The 18459-nt window shown below is 32.8% G+C and overlaps 2 protein-coding genes across 2 annotated transcripts in view; both read left to right on the forward strand.

Annotated features, from left to right (window-relative positions):
* Positions 1-2472: 2472 nt before the first annotated feature.
* LOC308641863 (olfactory receptor 8K5-like) lies at positions 2473-3414 on the forward strand (the record flags this gene model as incomplete). Its single annotated transcript, XM_081280446.1, has 1 exon — positions 2473-3414. One exon carries the CDS (start codon positions 2473-2475, stop codon positions 3412-3414), a length of 942 nt encoding a protein of 313 aa, XP_081136572.1.
* A 6779-nt stretch (positions 3415-10193) lies between these two features.
* The window catches only part of LOC308641864 (uncharacterized protein), a gene marked incomplete at both ends in the record, with an annotated part of 38118 nt that continues 29852 nt past the window's right edge, over positions 10194-18459 (forward strand). The window contains one exon of the mRNA XM_081280447.1: positions 10194-11127. Coding sequence (XP_081136573.1) covers positions 10194-11127 — 934 coding nt within the window. The remainder of the gene's footprint in view (positions 11128-18459) is intronic.

Raw genomic sequence — 18459 nt, forward strand, 5'->3', positions numbered from 1 at the left:
AAAGAATTGTACAGATCATTTATTTTGGTTTTGTTCCTTTGCATGAGTTGTCCCATATCTTTTCTCACTAGAGAAAATGTAGGGATCCCTGGATAATTATAAGACATATCAAAGCAGATTTTTAAGTCTCTCCAAAGATTTGGGCATAATGATCTGCATGAATTAGATGATACTTCCACAGGGAGCATCCTAGAGAGGGAGGAAAACCATAAATTTCTCCCACCTAGGAAAAAGAGATGCATAATATCAGAACAAAACAAATTGATTCTTCAGTAAAGGTGAGTGGAAAAGATTTGTCTTTGACCTTGCTCACATGGATAATATCTCATAGACATAGACACTCATAGGGCAATTGACAGACAATTGCTTCAAATATACCACAAAAATCATTATTATCTTTGCTAATTGGGTTTCCCTGGAGTACTATGGTGTTTTAGGGTGCTAAATCCATGAACTATTCTAAATTTTAGAACGATGGTAATTTTTAGCAATACACTGAAGATTTAAAGATAGTAGAATTGATAACAGGAATTCTGAATCCATTCTCCATCCACTGCATCGTATCTTCTATCTTAAAACCCTATGACAACAAGTCTCACACAATTTCATATTCAGAATAAAATTGTGTATAATTCATATTCGTGGACAAAGAGTGGACCTGAAACAAGAGTGGACCTTAATGCAGACAACAACAGACTACTTCATCCTGGAAGAAAGATTAGACACAGTTCAGAGATGTGTAGCATCACCCTCCTTCCAGTCCTAAGTTCTTGAATCCTAAAGCCAAAGGGGCACCTATAGTGACCTGCAATAGATGCACATTGGCTCTTCAAGGTATCTGCTCCAAGCTGTGGGTTTGAGCATCATGGTGAGCTCCCAGAAGTTACTGCCTCATAGCTGAAAAAGGTAAAGTTGCCATATGATTATAACTCTCTCCTGCATTTTATTTCACTGATTTATTTTTAACTCCAGGCACTTGTCCAAATAAAACTCATGCTTAGAGAGTTCCAAGTTTTTTCTGCAGGAAAAAGTGAAGGTGGTAGGAAGGGAATCCAATATAATCAGGCAAAACCAATAAATCAGGAATTACCTTTAAGCAGAGCGTATTTTACTGACTCTTCGTGTAAATATATAAAATTATTGGTGAAATAATTATCACTGAAATATTTGAAATGCCCAGAAAACTTCCCTGTAAATAATGCTTCATGAAATTCCAGGAAATTTGACAGTAGTAAATACTGAATAAATGTTCAAGTAAATACTTTGTGTGTGTGTGTGTGTGTGTGTGTGTGTGTGTGTGTGCAATCAGTAGTCTCCAAATTATATTCAAGGAAGCAAATCAGATGGAAAGGAAAATTCAAAGTTGTTGAATAATATAAATCATCTATTTTTGCATTTCTATGATGTTATATTAATGAAAGTCATATATTGAATTAAATTCTTGAAATCCATCAATAATATAAGCCACATATTTTCACAGGAGTAGGTACAGATCATGTGTTTATTTAAGTTTATGAAAATCTGGAGCTTTAATTTCAAAAATGAAATAAAACATACCTGCAAGTTGAGAAATGAATGTAGAGTATAAAAGTAATTTTAAAATACCAATTTTCAGTAAACTAGAGGTCAAAAGTATCATGGAATACATAATCATTTATAACAATTCTGTTAATGAAACTGCAGATAGTTTTCAGATACTGAGTAGGAGGTGTATTCATTAGAGCTATTATTATGTCATAATGACAAAGATTATTCAATAAAAAGTATTATTGACTTGGAACCACATAACTATACCGAGTGAGTCTCAAATACATTTTAATTAACTCATTCTTTCCTTAGTTGGACCTCACCAACGTTCTGCAGTATTAATGGAAGAGCCATGGAGAAGCTGTTGGAATTTAAAGAGAAAGTGAAATGAATGGTCATGGCTCATTCCCTTACATTTACAACATTCACACAGAAATAACATTTTGTAAGTGCATTTCTAGGCCTTCTCCAGAACTTGGAAGTACAGATATGGAGTCCCAAAATTTAAGGACTATGACGGTCATCTTGGCTCTCTCTCTCTTTTTAGCAATATAAAAATTTCATGAAAACTCTGAGATAAAAATGAGTGTTTACTAAAAAAAAACATTTGGGGGTCATTTTCTAGAAGAAAAAAAATTGAATCTTCATCAGTACCGATATGGCTCTGTTTTCAAATGCTAGACTCCAAATATCATTGACTGTTTGGGGTGTTTAATTTAGGTCATAAAATTTATGTGTTCCAAAGGAATTGCTTCTCTGGTGAGGTAGAAGTTTCTATTATTTGTGCTTATTTGGATGTCACACACAGAAATAATTTTTCTCTCCCACAGTATGAATAAATATCCCCATTCTTTCTATACATATTATGACTATTTTAGATGACACTCACTAAAAGAAGTGAATAAACTGTCCTGTTTCCAGGAGGGAAGAAGAAACCTGGACTAAATGGGCCAACAGAATGCAACACTGCTGACTGAATTCATTCTGACGGGAGTCTCCAGGCGGCCTGAGCTTCAGCTTCCCCTCTTTGGGGTCTTCCTCCTCATCTACACACTCACAGTGATGGGCAACCTAGGCATGATCATTCTGACCAAGCTGGACTCCCGCCTGCACACACCTATGTATTTTTTTATCAGACATCTGGCTTTCATTGACCTTGGCAATTCCACTGTCATCTGTCCCAAGATGATGGTGAATTTTTTTGTGGATCAAAATATCATTTCCTTCTATGCATGTGCCACCCAGATGGCTTGTTTCATTTTGTTCATCATCAGTGAACTTTCCATTTTGTCTGTCATGGCCTACGACCGCTACGTGGCCATCTGCAACCCTCTGCTCTACAACGTCATCATGTCTCAGAGACTCTGTCATGTGCTGGTGGGCATCACATACCTCTACAGCACCTTTCAGGCTCTCTTGTTCCCTGTAAAGTATTTCACATCGACCTTCTGTGGCTCTAAGGTCATCAGTCATTTCTACTGTGATGTCGTTCCATTGTTACCTATGATCTGCTCAGATGCACAGGAAACAGAATTGTTGACGATACTATTTTCAGCATTTAATTTGATCTCCTCCCTCCTGATAGTCCTAGTATCCTACCTTCTGATTTTGCTAGCCATATTTCGAATGCATTCTGCAGAAGGCAGGAAAAAAGCTTTCTCCACATGTGGTTCTCATCTCACAGTGGTGGTGGTGTTCTATGGGTCTCTACTTTTTATGTATGTGCAGCCCAAGTCCAGCCACTCCTATGAAACTGATAAACTGGCCTCTGTATTTTACACACTAGTTATCCCAATGCTTAACCCCTTGATCTATAGTCTAAGGAACAAAGAGGTGAATAATGCCTTCCAGAGGGTACTCAAAAATCATTGCAAGGTGTGTTTTTGATGCTCACTGTGGAATATTTTTATAATAAAGCACAAAAAGGCACCCATCACATAACAATGCTTCTCATGAAATAATTGGATTCCATTTATCCCCAAAGCAAATTCTAATTATAACATATATTATTTCCCTTATATGTACTAATCTGCTTCTCGCATATAAGATATCAATAAATTCTAACTTTCTATCATTTGTCTCTTGTGATTTAATGCTTCATGGTTGATTGGCTTGTTATTCAACAGAACTTTCCATTTTTCTAAATACTTTTCATAAGTAAACTGTATTTTTCTTTAAATCAATTATTGTTTAATGTAGTTTCTTCCTTAGCCTGTTATTACTGTAATATGCTTTCTTTGCCTAAGTTAAAACAACACAATGAAAAAGTGATTCTCTTTTACATGGCATGGTTATTTGAGAGGCATATTGCATAATATTGTTTTAAAAATATTTATTCTGGAAATAATGACTTTTAATTCGAGAATTTAAATCAATTATACTTAATTATATTTAATAATTTCTTTTTGCATATTGCTATTTTTTCTGTTATATGTAATAAAATTTTCTTTGTTTATCTGTATTAGCACCATAAAACTTGATTTTGAGATTAGGCTATGTATTTCGAATATTTACAATAATAGTCTACTTGGCTGCTGAAAAAAAGAGAATACAATAATCAAATGGCATTTTGCACATGTGTTTTTGTATGAAACAGAGAAACCATTTACAATTTTTATTTTAATTCTCCATATATGATTTCTTAGTTTTCATAGTGTAAAAATTCTTCTTTTATTTTATATATATATATATATACATATATATATATATATATGCTTTTCTATCATCATTCTTTTCAAGATTACTCATCTTAGTATGGTTGACAAATTGGTTTGGATATTATATTCAGATGTTGGGAATAATAGGTTGTTTAAAAGCATAGCTATCTTCTAAATATTATATACCAACAGGGCAAAAGTTACATTATTGATATAAAATTACACCCTAGGTAAAATTCATTGTTATATTTATGCCTCCCTCTTTTATTTTATTGATGCATCTTTAGTGAGAGATGGTATTATTTTCAAATATCATACAGTGGAAACTACACATAATTTATTTATTATATGTGTTTGTGTTAAAACAATCTCCAAGATAATAGTACATGAAATCTATTGCCTATGCTGATGTCTCTATCCAGATAGTTTTTTGGGTAAACCTGCATGTAATGTGACCATCTAACAATGGTGAAAATATTCATTCTAACGTTCATCATGCACTGTCCTGAATTGTAGACATCTGATCAGTGCTGGACAGCTCAGACATAATCATCCTCACCAAGATGGATTTTGAGCTAACAGCATATACTTACGTATTTTATCAGACACCTATTTTTCATTAATGCTTGTTATTCTATAATTGTGTGAACCAAAATGTTAGTAATTTTTATGAATCAAAAATATATTATTTTTTGTGTTTCTCAGCAAGGTTTTTTTCTTTTGTTCATTATTAGTGAATATTTTATTCTAAAGTATATACCATGAGACAATTTTTAACCTTCTTCTCTACACAGTCATTTTGGCACTAAGGTGTCTCAGATGCTGTTAACAATCCCTTAGCTCTCCTACACTTTAATGTTTCTCCTGGTCCCCATAAACACTTTCACTTTATCCTCTGTGACTACAAGGTCATCAGTCATTTCTACTGTGACAGTCATCCCCTTTGACCTTTGATCAAATAGAAATTGGTCACAAAGTAGAGGAATGTGGGTGATAGATTGAGCAGATTTGAAATAAATTATGGTGGCTAGGAAGCACACATTAACATGAATTAAGAGCATCCTACAAAAGAAATAAAGGGAATGGTTCCATCATTAGTGTCCCAAGAAGTTCATCAATCTTTGATAAAAAGGTGAAAAAAGCAGAATTTTTATGAAAATGGCAAATTGCTAATGATTTGTCGTTGGAAGTCTGTAAGGATGATGACAAGGTACAGTGCATCTCAGAAGAAGCAAAGTCCCTCAAAGAAACATTTATTCCCATTAACTTCTGCTTCTCCGACTCATACCGTTTCATGTTAGCTTCATCAGTTAGGAATATTAATTCAAGCATAAGACAATGAATGTCCAACAAAACATACTGGCTCTGGTATTGTCAAGCTACTGAACTAATGAAAATGAAAGCTATCAAAACCCCCAATTCTACATTTTTTGTTGTTCAATTAAGCCATCTTTCTTGAGTCAGCATTTGTGAAATGGTCCATTGAATGCATGAATCAAGCACTCCTAAATGTTCTCATGGGGAAAGACAAAAAACACATATGGAATTGTGAAGGTTGGGCACCATGTTATTCTGGTGTATGCCATTCACATAGACCAAAATGAGAAAAACATCACCCTCTGCAGAGATGTGCAGTACATTGAGTATTGGAAGGAACACCAAAAAACTCAGGAATGTGTCAACCTCAATAAAATATACCACACAGTTTATCATTTAAAGAGTTTTTGAAGGGGCTGGGGATGTGGCTCAAGCGGTAACACGCTCAACTGGCATCACTGGGAGCTGGGTTCGATCCTCAGTACCACATAAAATAAAATAAAGATGTTGTGGCCACTGAAAACTGAAAAATAAATATTAGAAAGTTTTCTCTCTCTCTTATCTCTCTCTCTCTCTCTCTCTCTCTCTCTCTCTCTCTCTCTCTCTTTCTTTCTTTAAAAAAAAAGAGTTTTTAAAAAAATGAGCCTAAGGAAATATTAAAGATTTTCAGTATGAATTTTAAATATTATTATTATTAGAATAAGAAATAATTTTGATTCACTAAAATATTCCATAATTACAAAATTCCTTATATCCCCAAGAGTCAAATTGTATCTGCATATGATTTCTGCAGGGAAAATAATTTGGGAATAAAATTCAGAACAATAGTTACGTGAGGATGGGAGTATACATGAGGGTAAGGTACCTGGAAATTTCCCTATGATGGAAGGTGGGTGTTAAAAAACACGAAAGAAAACTATTTGGCATTTAAAATGAATCTATTATCTTCATTCCAGTATTAATATATATTTTAATATATTTTAAATCATAATTTTGTTCAAAAAAGTTCCAAGTTGTACTGTGTACAAATTCTTACATATATGCAAGTCAAAGAGGATAAACCATAAAAAAGAAAGCATAAATAGTGTGAGATGTAAGTGATACTGTTCTATAGTAGATTTCACTCTCAACATGACTGTGCTTTTTCCAACAGTGGTGAAATTGCAGCTCAGAAAATACCACTGTTGGGTAGACATCACAGTAAAAAATATTGCATAACAACAACTGTTACAGTTTTGAGAAAATAAAGGAAAACGTACATCTATCAAGCACATAGAAATAAATTAAGCTTTATTTTCAAAACTTTCAGTCTCAATATATGTAATTTCAAGAAAATTATAGTTTATTTCCTTTTGGTGTCTTCTCTGTATGATAATGGTAATCTCTAGCTCACATGAAAGGGCTAAATTACACATTTTTAACTCTGCTTCTGCTATATATTTTAATTTTAAAAATAAATTGAAGGAAAAAACCCTGTGTGATAGTGATCATTTCACAATGGCTTTGGAATTGTTCTATTTTGCAGGGATGAAGCTGGTTTCAAAGTACTTTCCATTATTTCATATTATATTCTAAGAAAGTAGGTAAATGAGTGTCTTCAAGACAGTAAACTCTCCAGGGAATCATTCAGATTAATATGTTGTTTTTCTCCTTTCTGGGATTTTTCTCCTACACTTTATCACTGGGGAACAAGTAGGGGTGACTTCAATGCTCTTTTTTCTTTATTGAGTCACTCAGATAATTTGAGTATAATGAACTGAACACATTGCATGCTATTTCCTCAGGGAACGTCACAACTAAGGGAGAAAACCATAAATTCTTTGTATGCCAAGAAAAATAACAGTTATTTAGGAGAAGGAAATCCTATTCTTCATTGAAGGTGAGTGTATAAGAATTGTTATGGACTTGCATAATCACCTGGGTTTGGTAATGTTTCTATTACTCCCATATTCTGACTCTACGATCAATGAGAGCTGATTCATTTCAATTCACTACAAAAAAAAAAAATCAATCTTTCTTCTTTACAGCTATCCCTTGGATGAATCATTTGTTTTCAGGTAACCAAATTCTATGGACTCAAAGAATTGTCCTATAACTATTTTATTTGTGAGATTTCAGTGTGGTATTCAGATATTACAAGTGAAAGGTAAGACAGGAAATTAAAAAAAAAAATCCAACACTGATCTCATCAATTGGAATCTTTATAAGATTAGAATTCCCAGATAAAATGTTGGATGTCCAATTTCATTTGATTTTAGATAAATGAAAAATAACATTTACTGTATATGCTATAAAATATTTGATAAATAAAAAAATCATTTTAATGTAAATACATAAAAACACATATTTTACGAAAGAACATTTTAAGATGAGCTTTTCTATGGGAATATTTCATCAAATGCAACTAAGTTTTATTTAACGTTATCCTGAGTGTGAATGTGCAGAGGACGTAGTCATCTATTTGAATTATTGTTTTCATAAGTTTTCTTACTTCAGAGCCTGCTATTTTTTTCTTCCCATACAGAAAATTCCAAACATTGTGTACATGAAAAGAAATAGAATGATTTGTAAGAGTTATGAAGTTATGGAGAAACTCCTGAATCCCTAATAATTCTTGCTATGAACATGAATAAAAATTGGAAAATCAGTCAGTCCTCTGCCTACCATTTGCATTCTAATGGTTAGCCTGATGTAGAGATAATAAACATATATCAGGATATTCAGAGGAGATTAGAGATATTCTTGTAGGAAGAAGCCTGGGTAAAGCAAAGGAATCCAGATATTTTGAGATGAATGTAATAATTGGCATTGAATATGGAGATAGTTTTTTTTTAAGTAGCCAAAAAAAAAAGATTATTTAAAGCTTCAAAGTCCTAATTTTGTTATTGGAATTCTGAATTTCTTTGTTCAATCCAGTGTATTTTCTATTCCATCATAGACACCTAAAATAGTAGGCTCTGTTACCCTGTAAACTCCAAATAACATTTTCAAAAGGCAACAAGTTTATTGTTCTTACTTGTGAGTGAGGAAAGGTCCTGAAACTAGAGGATACTCAATACAGAAAGAGCAGAAACTTCATCACGAAGAACAGATGGAAATGACTCCACAATCTCCAGGGTCACCCTCCAGCTCAGCCCCAACATGAGCCGATTCTAGAGCTATTAGAATGCCTCCAGGTGGTTCTGCATGGCAGCTTATCTAGACTACAGTGCTGGGCCATTGGTTAGATTTCCAGAAGTTTCTACCTGATAGTTTTGCAGGCTGACACTTGTACTCTTCTAAGTACTCGTTCTCTTTTGCATTTTACCTGTGTATGCTGATATCCAATTTCTTCTCAAATAAAAAATCATAGTTACAGAGTTCTACATTTTCATTGAGGAGTCTCTGAATGTGATAGGAAGAGAATTTTAAGATATTAGTCTAGAATATGCTCATCATCTTTAATCAGAGCACTTCTATATTCTTTTACTGACTGTTCATATTAATTTTGTTATTACTAAAATATCTAAAAATAGAGAGTTATACTCTCTAAATATTACATTATAAAATTTCATAAATGATTTAGCAGTTACTACTATACAGTATAAATAAATGCTGACATAGGTATATATCTTAAATTCCTAATAGAACCTCTTATCTTATAATATTACGCAAAGTGAAAAAAATCATATAAAACTAAATAATCAAAACCCATGTATATATTGAGCTAAGCTAAGGAATCTATCTGTATATTTTGTGTCTTGAAACCTATACTACTCAATTAAGGATTTATGTTCTTCAAAGAAAAAGTAAAATTACACAATACTTGAGAAACATTTGAATATTTATTCTGAAAGGAAAAAGAATCTTAGAGTTTCAGTATGAATATACCATTTCTCAACAACCATATAAATATGTAAACATATTAACTTTATTAATTATATTATAAGGATATTCACAAAGGAATGCTTTAATAACCATTTGTACATCAGATAATAGCATTGCTTAATGTCATAAATTTTTAACCATTTATATATGCCTACAAATTACAATGTACAGTATTATCCTTATTCAATTCCCTGTTAGTTGGACCCATAAATGCCTGTGGTCCAACTGCAACATGTTATTAATGCAACATGTTATTTGTTAAAGTGTGATAGAGTGGGAGTCAGAATGGAAAGAGAGAGTGAGTTTGATTGATTGGGGCTGACATATCTTGCCACCTTTCTTTGTAAGTCAGACAAAAATACATCTCTGAGTTCACTGAGAAAAGTCTATAGAAAGCCTTCAAGTACAAATGAGGTGCCCAATATTTAAATTTCATTTGTTTCATGTTTCTTCACATCTATCTTTAAAAGTACCAAAATGCCGCAAATATTGTCTGATAAAAATGGAAGTAAATTAAGAAAAATTTGACTCCATTGTATAGATGATATGAAGACTAATGTTTCTATATTAATGCCTACATGGTTTTATAACCAATAATTGTATTTCAAATGTTGCTGACTCTATTAAGACTTTATGCCAAAACAGGGATCACAAGAATCCCTACTTTGCAAAGTTCCATCTTTCACTTAACTTTCAGAATAATATACACTATGTATACATAATTTTTTTCTGTCCTGTCTACAAATATTATAATTTGTTTGGATGATTCTAAATAATGTGGATAACAGTACCTTTGTTTCTTTCAAGAAAAGAGATCTGGACTAAATGGGCCAACAGAATGCAACACTGCTGACTGAATTCATTCTGACGGGAGTCTCCAGGAGGCCTGAGCTGCAGCTTCCCCTCTTTGGGGTCTTCCTCCTCATCTACACACTCACAGTGATGGGCAACCTAGGCATGATCATTCTGACCAAGCTGGACTCCCGTCTGCACACACCTATGTATTTTTTTATCAGACATCTGGCTTTCATTGACCTTGGCAATTCCACTGTCATTTATCCCAAAATGATGGTGAATTTTTTTGTGGATCAAAATATCATTTCCTTCTATGCATGTGCCACCCAGATGGCTTTCTTTATTACTTTCATTATCAGTGAACTTTTCATCTTGTCCACCATGGCCTATGACCGCTATGTGGCCATCTGTAACCCTCTTCTCTACAATGTCATCATGTCTCAAAGACTTTGTCATGTGCTGGTGGGCATTCCATACCTCTACAGCATCTTTCAGGCTCTGATGATCACTATTAAGATTTTCATACTGACCTTCTGTGGCTCTAATGTCATCAGTCATTTCTACTGTGATGATGTGCCCTTGTTACTTATGCTCTGCTCAAAGGCACGGGATATAGAATTATTGATCATATTATTTTCAGCATTTAATTTGTTCTCATCCCTCATAGTGATTTTAGTATCCTACCTCCTGATTCTGCTAGCCATTTGTCGAATGCATTCTGCAGAAGGCAGGCAAAAAGCTTTCTCCACATGTGGTTCTCATCTGACAGTGGTGGTGGTGTTCTATGGGTCTCTACTTTTTATGTATGTGCAGCCCAAATCCACCCATTCCTTTGAAACTGATAAACTGGCCTCTGTATTTTACACTTTAGTGATTCCCATGCTTAACCCTTTAATATACAGCATTAGGAACAAAGAGGTAAAAAATGCTTTCCACAGGGTCTTTAAGAATAAATGCAAATTTTGTATTTAATATTTAATATGCAATGCTGTGTGTACAAACTTTGATAAAGGCAATGCCAATTGACACTACATCTAACAGATATGAATATATTCCTTTTTATCACTTCAAAAATTCATGATACTATATAGAAAACTAGATTGTTTCCTTCATTTTCACCCCAAATTACCCTCATATTGCAGATCACAATTAAATTTCACTTCTTTTTAACATTTCTTGCTGTGGTTCAATATTTCTTTTGTACTTCTATGGCCTTTTATATTCTTTCAAGGGGAAGAATTAAACTCTAAGTTACTTAACTGTTGGTTTTGCCGAAATTTTAGTGTTGTTTGGACAATTACCTTCTTATGCTTGTTTTCCTTGTATGTTCTGAACCTAAATTAATAAGGTAGGTGTCCTGCAGACAGCATGTATTTAGAACATCATGCCAATTTCTGTCCTTTAATCAGAGAATTTAATATTTTATACTAAAATTAATTGCAGATAATGGGAACGTATTTCTGTCATATTGCTCCCTGTTTCCTATGTCAAAATGTATTATTGTCATGAATATTTTCCTCCACACTAATTTCCCATGAGTTTGTGGTTGAATTCTGAGTTGCACATGACAGCACTGGATGGCCACAAGTGTTTGTCCACAAGAAGTTTGACCAGGATACTGTAAGCTACTCAATTCCTAGATATGATATAGGGTAGGAAGACATGCAAGTTCTGTATTGTGATGAGACAGAAGTCTTGTCTATAGTGACTGCATTTTGTTTAGTAGCTTCATTTTATGAAGCAGCCATGCCAAGTAGAAAGGTCATGACTGGGGCAAGTTGTTTTTCCTTTTTTTGTGGAAACCCTCAAGAAAATGGAACTATCTAACTGCAATCTCCTGTTTCTGTAACTAGGGAATCTGGGCTTATTTTGATTGGCTAAGCCTTCTGCTACCTGACTACCATCTCCCTCATCTGTAACTTGACTTGCTTGCATTGGCTAAACCCCCTAAAGTCCCTTTTGTGTTTCTTTTTTTGGCTTAAATATGAGGCCAAACTGAAGGGGGTGCATCACTCTGACTATCTCACTTTTAGACAGTAGAGTGTCAGCCGCTGGCCATGAATAAAGGCTTATTTGGAATGGCCGTGTGTGGTCTGAGAGTTATTTGAAGGTCTCAGTATCGGCATAACAGTATAGCCAGATGGGCTTGTTTTCCAACACCTGGACATATAGTAGCGGTCTCAGAGTTTAAAGCTGCTTTGCACATTTCTAAGAACTTGAAAATAAGTTTCAAGTAGACACAACTGATTCTTGTTTAAAGAATTTAACACATTTAAGTAAACAAAACAAAAAAAATTAGCATAAAATTTAAAATATCCAGCATCTAATAAGAAATACTAGATTTATAAGGATGATACAAGATGTGACTCTACCCAGGAGACAATTAAAATAGAACTTGAAATGACAGTGATGATAGAAGCAACAGCAAGTTCTTTCAGACAATCACTGTGTAATTCAAGGTGCTTTATACTTTAACAAAAGCACTAGTATTATGAGGAAAAAACTAAAGATTCCAAAACTGAACTTCAAAACCCCCAAATCACAATATTATAAAAAAGTGACTATATGCTGAAAAAAGAAAAGATGTCAACTTAAATGAGTCATTAAGCTACCTAAAATGAAGACAGAAAGAAAACAAAATTCTGAACTGAACCATGAAAATAATCTCAGTGATCTTGTTTTGGAATAGGTATAAGTTACCTAATGATGTATAATTGTAGGTTCAAGTGAAAAAAGAGTATAGATAGGGTAGGAAAAGAAAAAAAACATGGGAAGAAATGTTGGTGGGGATTTCCTTACCAAAGTATCTTTAAATCAGAATACCAGAGATGTAAATGGGTAAAATAGTTCCAAGAAGGCTAAACAGAAAAAAATGACACCAATATGCATCACAATCAAATTTCTGGAAACAAGTGATAAAGAGCAATGTTTAAAAACAATCAAGATATAAGATTCATATGAACATATTAAGAAATTATTCACTACTAATTTTTGGAAGAAATTAAACAAGTCATAATGTGTTATCTTATGACAGCCTATATTTATATATCTGGCAATATTCTGTATTCAGCAAAAATATTATTTGTCTGTGGGTGTTGCATGACCAAATACTATTCCATCTTTTCTAGAAAGTCATTGTTTTATTCACTTATGAATTATGTTATGTACCTAATATGCACATGACATTGTGACAATGAAAATCTGACAAAGGCATGCTTATGATTTACAGCATTTAGTTAGAACACAAACTTTTATTCAATTAGAATGAGGCATGACATGTTTTTTTCTTCTTCCTATTGGAATATTCTGAGAATAATTAACACAAGTGCAAGACACTCTGCCTCAGATAATGAGGTTTAATTAGTTTATGTTTGAATTAGATTAACATTTTAAAAAAATGAGTCTCATGGGTGAAAAACATCATTTAAATCCATTCTGGAGCAGCTTGTCAGGATTAAAACTGGAAAGCCAAAGCAGACCCTCAGGAAGGTAAGTGGCAACATTGGTCTTTGACATTTTTACGGACACAGCTTAAAAGATCCTCAAAGACCCTCTACTCTGCAAAAATATTTCTGTCTTTGGACTACACTTTTCTACTATCAGAACCATTAATACGCAGGACAAACATGCTATGCAATCCCAACACTGTTGTTCACTACTAGCACCACCTTGGTTTCACATTAACTCACTGATTTAATCCTCTACTTAACAATGACCTATGTTTATATTCTTTACTTAGCATTCCCTCAGTTGCATTCCTCATTCCTAGCTATGCAGGGTGCCCTGCATGTAGGGAGCTATCTCAGAACAGGTTGTCATTAAAATTAAGTTAATATTTTATATGTCAATGATACAGTGGCCATTTTGGAAGATTCTTGATTAGGTGCTCAATCACAACTGCAGATAATTATTTACCCTCTACAGAGATCTCCACACTATACCAAAATTTGCCTTATAATAGCCTGCTGCCTGATTAAAAAAAAAAAAGCTGATTTTAAATTAGCAACCTTAGGGTAGATTTTCTCATAATCTACTGGAATAGCATCCTCATTTTGATAAATCTGTGGCTCTGACAATGAACATTAAAATAAATTGATACATGAAAGGGTTAATTTTATTTGCTTCCATGCCTATTTTGTCTTTTTCATAAGATTGTTTATACAGGGTCACAGACTCTGTGCTAACACACAGTATCATTCACATTGTATGTTCTCATTCAGCAAATAAATGGCTTTTTTACATCTCTATATTCCCTTTGTTGTTTGAGTAGGCATTTTTTAAAATTAAAGTACATGCACTTTCCAAATCATGCTTGTTTCAATCTACTATAATATTCAAAGTGAAATTCCCATGGAATTATATCAGAAAATGACTCAAGTTATTGTTGTCTCTGACCCATTGGTGCCAACCTACATAAAAATGCTCTCATTTTATTTATTTCTCTCTTCCCTGTACTATAGTTTGCATTATTTAAAAGATAAATTGAACTGAACAGCAGTAATACAAAATTCCATTATATAATCTTATCAAACACATCTACCATGTTATGATTGGTCTTATTCTTATTATCATGGGTAAGTTTTATTTTATATTGCACTGCACACACTTGACCATTTGACCTTGTAAAAGTGACTTCATTTAGACTTGTTTCCAAGAAGCATTTTTAAAATATTTTTTCAAGAACATATACTGACATATCATTTCTACAGTATAATGATAAAAGTGCAAGATTGTAATACTAGGTATGTAACAGCAGCCATGGCCTTGGGGTAAAGCCATGGTAAAGCAGAATGTTTATAATATTCTTAATAATTATAATCATTAGTAATTGAGAAATAACACTGCCAACCGACATAGCTTTTACAATTTGTACAGTCTCAAATTTCTTCCCAGAGTTAGAAACTTTAGCTTTTTGTATTTGTGTTCCATATATATTAATGGATTGGAGTACCAAAGAGCTTTGAGGTAGGAAATTGTTATATATTTGTATTAATGCAGAAGTGACAGTAATGAATGACCATAATGAATGGACTACATAATGTAATCTCCAATATTTCTAAAATTCCTTGAGGCTGATTTTCCACCTGGGCCTCTGTAATGAATATCTTCAATTCTCATCCCCTGACTCAGGAAGACATACTCAGACAATAAGACAAATTCTTTCTTGAAAGAATTTTCTCAACTACTTCACAATATCTGCCTGAAACAGAAATTTCAGACAGATAGAGGAAGGTGGCTAAAAGGGGATTATCTTCTTTACTTCTTTATACATAGAATCCCAGTGCTCATTCCTTAATGGAATAAAACAGGATTCAGACCACGGAATAGCTTTTAACAAGGCTTAATTTTAATAGGACTCAAATTTGAATATCAAAATAATTCAATAGCTGCAGTCAATAGTGACTGTTGCCATAGAGAACTGGCCTAGAAGTAGCCTCAGGTACACAAGCAAGGTCCTCATGTAATCAAGAAAATGTATTGTTTTCTACAGATAGATGAAAGATTGAATAAATAGAAGACTGATCAAAAATTAAGTTTTATACGCACGTTCAAATGATTATGCACCAAGAGGTCCAAATAATTCTTCACCAAAAGAAATGATAAATGTTTGAGAAAATAGATATGTTTAACCTGATTTAATATTAAATAGTGATTACATGCATTGAAGCGTTACTTGGCAGCCCATAAATACTTATGCTTTTACGTTTTTATGGGTCAGTTAAAAATAAACCTGATTTAATTAAAAAGGAAATCCAAGTAATTCAATATGATCAAGGATATATGTAGGCATTCCTTGTAAGTCAATAGTAAAATACAACCTAATAAAGATTGGGGAAGATATCTAAAAATATACCTCACAGGATGGACATTGATATTAATATCATTAGTATAAAAATACATTAAAAGGCCAAACATCCTTAGTTATTAGGAAAATGAAACTAGAATAACAATGATCTGTTACTCTTCACCCACTTGAGGCACAATTAAAATACTTCATTACCAGTTAGAAAGTAACAAGATTATATAAATTATGCACTCTCATTTCAGTTTCTGAAATTATTGACGACTAGTACATTCAGCGGTACTCAATTTTAGAAAACAATTTAGATTTTGAAATATACTTCAATACATTACTACCAGAGGTTCCAATAATTAATCTCCTAGATACTTACCCCAAATGAACTAAAACATATTTATCAAAATAAGTATACATGCATAGTTATTGATAGACTAATTCATATAAAATGGAAATATTCAGCTGTGCCAACAGATAAAAAGAAAAATTGCAGTTCATTTATATAACAGAATAAACACTATTCAGCAATACATTTCAATGAAACACTAGCACACACATTAAAATTGATGGATTTCAATAGCATCAACCAGACATAAACATACTACACTATTCCATTTATATGAAGTTCTACAATAAATCTCTGGTTATATAACAAATCTCTGGTTATGTAAATCTTAGCACTTCTGGCCTGGGGTATATTGTACTGTCACTTAAATAGCAAGTGGAGAATATTTTATGGTCATGGATATATTCTTCACTGAGAGCAAAGATACCACAAACCTCATTTTTCAAAAGTTATGCATAAGCACTTAGCATTTTACTGAATATAAATTATACTAAAATTATTGGCAAATATAACTACATATTTAGGGCAAGCAACATGATATTTGAGACACTCATGTTGTGAAATGAGTGCAATAATTAAACTCATTCACTCTGGTCATCTAACATGCCTATCATTTTTTAATGAGAGCATTCAAAATCTGATTTATGTTACTATTACAATATTACAATATATTACTTGAAATTTGGACTTTTGCAAATTTCAAGTAATTGTTCATGTTTTTAGAAAAGGAGGTTCATGAGGGGAGGGACATATGTCCTGAAGCTTTAACATTGTCTGGCAAGGACTAAATTAAATAAGTATATGGTTCATATATGGGAAGATAGTTCAAATAAACCAAGGGAATAAAGTATAGTTGGCATCAGAAAAAAACTGTCATTAGCTAATCGATAGTGTTAGGAATTATCTTGGTCTTACTTCTCTGATTTTTCTTACATTGACATTTCATTATTTTTTATTTAAGAATATTTTTCTCTTGTTCAACCTATTATATTCTTTTTAGAAGGAGGGAAAATGTCAATAGCTCTGGGTTTTTACTGCTATGATATTTATGATGCTATATACTTAAGTTCAAGTTTTGGGATAAGGGACCACCATAGGACTTATTGCTGTAAGTGCCACCACTAAAGCTATCAATTGTGACTCTAAAAGAGATTCCCATTATTTTTATTAGGAGTAGGTGACCATCATTGAAATAAACAATTCTAGGAAAATATTTAGTTATATTAAAATAGCAAGTGATTCTAGGGTAAATCTATCCAATGCAATTACCTTTAAAAAATAAGGACCTTTATTATGATAATAAAAATATCAACAACATGAAAAATATAATAAAAAACCAACAAAAGACCCCATGTATTTTGGGATTTTATAAATAATATTAATCATTTTTCTAAATAAAAATGATGACTAAAGTAAATGCATGGAAAGAATTTGAAGAATACATACAGACAAAAAGAAAAAGAAAAGAAAATGATGGAATTAAAAGCAGTATCTAGTAAACCATGTCAATGATTTACCAAAAAAATAAAGGATGAAAACTGCACTATTTTATTTATTAAAAGCCACTAAGAGACTCAGAAAATTGAAAATAGATCTGAGAATGCACTTCCCTGTATTTTTATCTGAGTTAACAAAATGGGACAAAAGAAAAAACAGCTAGGAGACGTGGGTGGTAATATTTTTAAGTTCATATAGATACTATACATGTAAGAAAAAGATAACATAAATAAAATAAAGGGGTCAGTACCCAAAATAATCTTGATAAAGAGAAAGACATCGCAGATGAAACATCACAAGGAAATGTTTACTTGAGAACATAACACTTACTCAAGTCTTTTATTGAAAAATATATACCATGTTAATTGAAAGTTTTGTAAGGTAGGAACATATTCAGAATTCAAGTAGATTTCAAGGGAGTAAATCTTCAAACTATTGCATAATGTTGGACCATCATTTAATGTATCATACTTGCCTTTTCTCTCCCCCAAGCAATGGGGAAGTATACTTATTTGACAATTAGTTTAATAACTGAGCTAGGATAGTACATGATTCAAGAAAGTTTTCTATGAGACTCTGCAATTCACCCAAGGATTTGTCCTTGCTCCCTAATGGCAGTTCTATAAAATGATTCATTAAATTCATAGCTAGTTTTG

The sequence above is a fragment of the Spermophilus citellus genome (assembly GCF_964194105.1).
Source record: "Spermophilus citellus genome assembly, chromosome: 2".
Classification (NCBI taxonomy): domain Eukaryota; kingdom Metazoa; phylum Chordata; class Mammalia; order Rodentia; family Sciuridae; genus Spermophilus; species Spermophilus citellus.